This window comes from Nannobrachium achirus, assembly GCF_963921795.1.
Source record: "Nannobrachium achirus genome assembly, chromosome: 9".
NCBI lineage: Eukaryota > Metazoa > Chordata > Actinopteri > Myctophiformes > Myctophidae > Nannobrachium > Nannobrachium achirus.
The window spans coordinates 1,050,221-1,057,287 of record NC_137818.1 but is presented as its reverse complement, the minus strand read 5'-3'; the positions used below and the strand labels follow the sequence as shown (position 1 = coordinate 1,057,287).

Here is a 7,067-nt window from a genome sequence, read left to right as displayed (position 1 = left end):
ATATGGAAGGAGCACGAGAGAATGACCCAAAAAATAGACGATCTATAAGCTCTCATAACGGCAATTTTCATCATACGATGGAGCATATAAATTAGGCAATTTAGACCCATTTCTTGTTTACAAACATTGAGACTAAATGCACAGGTGACTGTATCATGTAATCAATTCCCACCAATGCCCAAAGCTGTTGTTTTGGGGAGCGCTGGTTTCATTGGCTAATGTTGGTACCGACCTGCGCGCGCATCTAGGTCTTATCAGTGTAACGTGGACCAGAAATGCATATAAACAATGTGATGGTCGATCTGTCCTTCCTCCCCAAGCCCCCAACACAATGTGATGGTCAATCTGTCCTACCTCCCCAAACCCCCAACACAATGTGATGGTCAATCTGTCCTACCTCCCCAAACCCCAACACAATGTGATGGTCAATCTGTCCTACCTCCCCAAGTCCCCAACACAATGTGATGGTCAATCTGTCCTACCTCCCCAAGTCCCCAACACAATGTGATGGTCAATCTGTCCTACCTCCCCAAGCCCCCAACACAATGTGATGGTCGATCTGTCCTTCCTCCCCAAGCCCCAACACAATGTGATGGTCAATCTGTCCTACCTCCCCAAACCCCCAACACAATGTGATGGTCAATCTGTCCTACCTCCCCAAGTCCCCAACACAATGTGATGGTCAATATGTCCTACCTCCCCAAGTCCCCAACACAATGTGATGGTCAATCTGTCCTACCTCCCCAACACAATGTGATGGTCAATCTGTCCTACCTCCCCAAGTCCCCAACACAATGTGATGGTCAATCTGTCCTACCTCCCCAACACAATGTGATGGTCAATCTGTCCTCCCTCCCCAAACCCCCAACACAATGTGATGGTCAATCTGTCCTACCTCCCCAAGTCCCCAACACAATGTGATGGTCAATCTGTCCTACCTCCCCAAGCCCCCAACACAATGTGATGGTCAATCTGTCCTACCTCCCCAAGTCCCCAACACAATGTGATGGTCAATCTGTCCTACCTCCCCAACACAATGTGATGGTCAATCTGTCCTACCTCCCCAACACAATGTGATGGTCAATCTGTCCTACCTCCCCAACACAATGTGATGGTCAATCTGTCCTACCTCCCCAACACAATGTGATGGTCAATCTGTCCTACCTCCCCAAGTCCCCAACACAATGTGATGGTCAATCTGTCCTACCTCCCCAAGTCCCCAACACAATGTGATGGTCAATCTGTCCTACCTCCCCAAGTCCCCAACACAATGTGATGGTCAATCTGTCCTACCTCCCCAAGCCCCCAACACAATGTGATGGTCAATCTGTCCTACCTCCCCAACACAATGTGATGGTCAATCTGTCCTACCTCCCCAAGTCCCCAACACAATGTGATGGTCAATCTGTCCTACCTCCCCAAGTCCCCAACACAATGTGATGGTCAATCTGTCCTACCTCCCCAAGTCCCCAACACAATGTGATGGTCAATCTGTCCTACCTCCCCAAGCCCCCAACACAATGTGATGGTCAATCTGTCCTACCTCCCCAACACAATGTGATGGTCAATCTGTCCTACCTCCCCAAGTCCCCAACACAATGTGATGGTCAATCTGTCCTTCCTCCCCAAGCCACACAATAAACTAAATGAAGCCAAAACGCAGACATTCAGAAGGTGGCCTTTGTTTCAACAGCAGTAAAAAATACTCCTTGTGAGACGATGAGATGCAGTAACACACCACGACCACCAGAGGTCTCCCTTGTACACACATAAATAAATGGAACACTGGTTTATATTAGTAACATCTGGCACCCATCACAATGCCTTTCAGCCGATCAGAATGCCAGATGGGTGAAATACTTTCAGCCAATCAGAACGCCAGATGGGTGAAATAATCATACAGGTACAAATTAACTTTACACTTAAAGGACAACTTTGTTTGTTTACAACAAGGGTTGATATTTTAGATTGTAATTAGAGAAAAGTAAACATGAGTGATACATTTTAATTATTTTGATTTCATGCGTAGAGGTGGCTAAATATGTATGTTTAGACACAATAAGCTCATTCCCAAGATGCACCACAATCTTTCATGGGCTGATGTGACTTATGGGGGCTGGTAGTGTTACTGTAAATAGTAATACAAAAATCAATAAAAGACTTATTGTGTCTAAAAATACATGTTTGGCCACTTGTACACATGGCCTAAAATATCAACCCTTGTTGTAAAAAAACTAAGTTGTCCTTTAAAGATGTCTCTCATTATAAACTCATACATGTTAATGGTCTTATTATTTTCAAAAGTCATACAATATTATTATTATTATTATTAGTCCATTCATAGAGAGGTTGAGAGATGAGTTTCACATGATGTAAAAACAAAAAGAAGAATACAAATAAAATGCAAAATAAGAAGAAACAAATTGGTTGTGTAAACACAGTAAATCATGGAGGAGATTTACACAGAGAGAGTGTTCTGTACCTTCATGGAATCACTTGACTTAAAGGAGTAGTTCACCCCCAAAATGACTTTTTTTCTAATGATTACTCATGCCATGGAGACTTGAGTTTTTTTTTAGTTTGTTGTCGCATTCCTAAGACAAACATTTAATTCATCAAACAAACAAAAAAAGTACCCTGACGGTTTCCCCATCCACTGTCATTCATGTGGGTCCCCGTCCGGAATCAATGGGGCTAAATTTATTAAATCATTTTGTATTTGTTTTTGTCTTAGGAATGCAGCAAATACAAAAAAAATATTATTGAACTCAAGTCTCCATGGCATGAGTAATCAACAGAAAAAAAAGTCATTTTGGGGGTGAACTACTCCTTTAAAGCAGTGGTTTTCAACACTTTTCACGTCAAGGTTGTCGAGGTTTAGTCAGCATTTGAGCCACGGACCTCTCAGACCAAAACACTAGAATATTCTGTTAACGTTGGATATTAAGATTTTGTCCACAATTCCATTTGTACCATTATTACACATGTTTGTACCATTATTACACATGTTTGTACCATTATTACACATGTTTGTACCATTAACTCCTGAGAGTGTAACATGAATCCATTAGGTTTGATCTTAGGCTCTCAAGAATGAAGGATCTACAAGGGTTCATTATTACATAATCTTCTATGTTTGTTTGACATGGCTTTAAAACACTGCCTGGTAATTGTGATGATGTAACAGAAAGTATGGATAAATAGAACAATAAATAAAGTGTGAATAAAGTTTACATCCAACATGAAGAAGGGAAGTTGGACACCATGTGTTAAAACACCATGATTAAACCATGTGTGATACAGAGAACATGAAACCAGCAGCCAGGGGGTTAAAACACATTTAACCACTTGAACCTTTTATGCTGGGTTAACCGGGATCCCCCAGGGAGCTGTACTGGGCCCCCCTCCTTTTCTCCCTCTCCTCTACACAACATATCTCTGCTGAAAGGGGAACATGTCATAGCAGGAAGGAGAGTAGAAGAGTGAGGGCCTCCTGCTTGTCATAGCAGGAAACGTAACTCACATAATAATAAGTGATGATTGTGAAACAGCAGCTATTAATAATAATACGTTGTGTTGTACCTTTCTGTACCTTCACACTAACAGGAATACTGCATACTGTACATGTTATTTATAATAATAATACGTTGTGTTGTACCTTTCTGTACCTTCACACTAACAGGAATACTGCATACTGTACATGTTATTTATAATAATAATACGTTGTGTTGTACCTTTCTGTACCTTCACACTAACAGGAATACTGCATACTGTACATGTTATTTACACCAATGTAACGTTACTCTATACAGGACATAAATAAGTATCCGTAGCTTCACTGGTGTCTTTGTAAACTCACACACTGTTGGCTCCGTGTCCACAGAGAATGCTTTATGAGCCCAGTTTGATACTAGTCACTTTGATACTAGTCTGGGATCACTTCACTTTGATACTAGTCTGGGATCACTTTGATACTAGTCTGGGATCACTTCACTTTTCGGGGTTGTAACCAGTTTGGAGCGGAAACCACAACACGTCATGTTGTAGTCATCAAAGGACTACAATTTGACGGAAAGATCAAACCGGATTCAATTTTAACCCAAAATATTCCCCTGCGCTCAAGGACATACTTTTAGGGCCCACCTAATAAACTCCTTGATGCAGAGTAGTTTTGCTTTTGAAAAATTAGTTTGGTTTATGCATCTTTTAGTCCAGCTGTTAGCGACTGGCAAGACCACACTAGGCTACTGGAGCATTTTAATTGGGGAAACAAACGGGGGGAACCAAATCAAAGCGACGCCGCTTCTTCTAGTGGTTTCCGCGCTTTAGGCGGAAACCAAACGGCCTGTTGTGAACGAACACCAGGCTTTCCCCCAGAAAGCCTGGTAGGCGAGGTTACTTTGGTACACAGTGTTCTCTCATTGGAGCGCGTCGCTGTTTCTACGCCTCATCTTTTCGACAACCAAACCAAACCAAACCAAACCCTGACTTCCACGGCTGTTTTCACTAGTTTTGTGCGACAGTCTTGTATGATGAAGCAGGGCTTTGCTTTACCAAAAGACGTACACATTTGAAACTTGGAGATACAAGGTTTCTGCCCGACAGTGACGATATTTTAGTGATATGTTGTGAGGAAAACGTTGAGATAACAGCCATTTTGGTTAGAACTTTGTACTTCCAAGTTTAAAATCATACTAAATAATATTTCTTCAAGTGTCCAAATAAATTCCAAATATTATCAAATGATCTGGCAGCACCCCTGGACTGCTGTCACGGCACCCCAGGGTGCCCCGTCACCCCAGGGTGCCCCGTCACCTACTTTGAAAACCCCTGCCCTAGAGAAACTGAATTCCAAAGTGAGATGTGTTTCTCTAGACACCTTTACAAACACATCGTTGAAGAAACGTTTTGGTAAAGAATGAATTCCCAGATTGGATATTTTTAAGGTAAAGATTCTCTGACAGAAAGCAGCTCTAAAGCTGTTCTCTGTGGACACCAACCATCCTAGAATGATACGACCTGCTTTGACCGCAGGGATGATGCCACCATATAAACATTTTACATCATCACTATCGTGAAAAAAGAAATTGCAATAAAAATCCATTATCCTGGGGCGGTAACATTTGCCAAAAAATAGACGATCTACAAGCTCACGTTGCGACGCGTTGTGAGCTTGTTGATCAGCATTTTTTTGGCAAAGACATTTGATAGAGAGTGGAAAAAAAGACTGTATCAAGTACATATATTATAAGTACATTTTACCAATTCTAAAGGGTTTAAGTGGTACCGGATATGCAGCTCTGCAAATAAAAGGTGAATTGATCCCAGTGCATGACGGAGGACGATATCACGAGAAATTAAAATCTCCACGATACGATTATCGTGAATGTTTTTTATCACAATAAACGATAATATTGCGTGTCGTCCATCCCTATTTGATTGACAGCTCTCTGCTAGCCTCTTAGCTTTCACTTATTTCGGCGGGACAAATATCAACATGATTTTCATATCGTAGTGACATGAGACTAGTTTATTATCATAATGTTGTGTTACGGCTGTCTCTTCCTCCTTTTAAGCCTTACTTTAGAAAATTGTCAAAACTATTGTAAGATATCAGAATATCGACCTATCGAATATTGATCATCACACGTCCTTCTCGTTCAACTTTTTTTTCCTTTCTTTTTCAACTGGAAGAAGCATCGATGCAAGTTCAAAGTGTTTGTGAGGAAATGAAAATGAGTCTTTTAGTTCACGTTTTGGCAAGATGTGTTTCTAAACTAGATACAGTAGCTCAGGGTTAGAAATAAGGCTTAATACCATTTAGATGAGGGTTATTACCCAAACAGTACATCATGTTCAGTTACAGTACAGTACAGTAGTTAGGAACATGTGACAGCAGTACCAGTGATGTCACATCCATGACGTTAGTTTAGTTCATCTTAGGACCACCACCACCGTTAGAACGTTAAAGGGGCTTCCTGCTCGATGTCAGACATCTCCAAAACAACATTACAAAAAATAAATGAAACGCTGTGATTGGACGAGTCATGACGTGAGGTCATCCCAGATCCAGACTGTGAGGATGATGTTGTTTTCACTCTGTTTCTCCGTCCGTCTGAGTGTTACCCCTTAACGTAGGCACGTCACTGCTGATTGGACGGTGCTCAACCAATCACAACCATTACATTGGAAGGCTCTGGTCCCGCCCCCTTCCCTGCCCCACCCACCACGGACCAATCAGAATCCTCTGTGTCTCCCTTGGTGACCCGGCCTGGACGGAGAAGCGGCGTGAAAAACAAAACAAAAACAAAAGAAAAGACGGTCTGAAGAATGAAGACACAAGCTGTGTCCGTCGTCTTTTCAAACCCGTCCACGGTCCGGACGGACGGATGGACGGACGGACATGTCCAGAGGTCTTGCTCCTCCGTCCCTCCATGTCCACTCAGGTGACCGGGACGACGGCCAGACAGACGGACGGACAGCAAACACATGTTTAAAGTTCAAAGAACAAAAAAACAAAGAAAAAAAAATCCCCCTCAGAGAAGGAAGGAGGGGTCATACTTCCTGACCTCCTCTAGGAGGCGCTCTCTGTCTCCGAGGGCCTGGGAGAGAGCTGCCCGGACCTCACACAGCTGGACGTCCACAGGATGCACCTGGAAGAGAAAATACTAGTAAGACACCTCAGGGTGACATGCGACCTCGCCCGCCATCTGGCCAGTGATGTATATGGGACCAGTTACTCATATATGGAGACCCCTTCATGATAGTTATGCTATGTCAAAACATGCCCAAATATGGGCATTCCCATATATGTCCTTAATATTGATAACATGACATGCTTAATAATGTCCTTAATATTGACAATATAGGAATCTCCATAATATGGGCATAAAACGTACCTAAGTAATGCCAAGCAGGGCCTTGGTGAGTTAGGGCCTTGGTTTGATGCCTGTGGATCTCCATATATGGGCATAAGGGGTTACCCTAACATTCTCATTTTCGGCCTGGGATTTATGACATCAGAAATCTCCATGTATGGGCATTAAAGATTTTTTTCTTTTTCGGGG

At 42.5% G+C, this 7,067-nt stretch overlaps 1 protein-coding gene across 1 annotated transcript in view; it reads right to left on the bottom strand.

The window, feature by feature from the left end:
• Positions 1-6,536: 6,536 nt before the first annotated feature.
• Positions 6,537-7,067, bottom strand: part of bltp3a (bridge-like lipid transfer protein family member 3A) — a gene marked incomplete at both ends in the record, with an annotated part of 104,196 nt that continues 103,665 nt past the window's right edge. The window contains one exon of the mRNA XM_080733926.1: positions 6,537-6,653. Coding sequence (XP_080590052.1) covers positions 6,537-6,653 — 117 coding nt within the window. The remainder of the gene's footprint in view (positions 6,654-7,067) is intronic.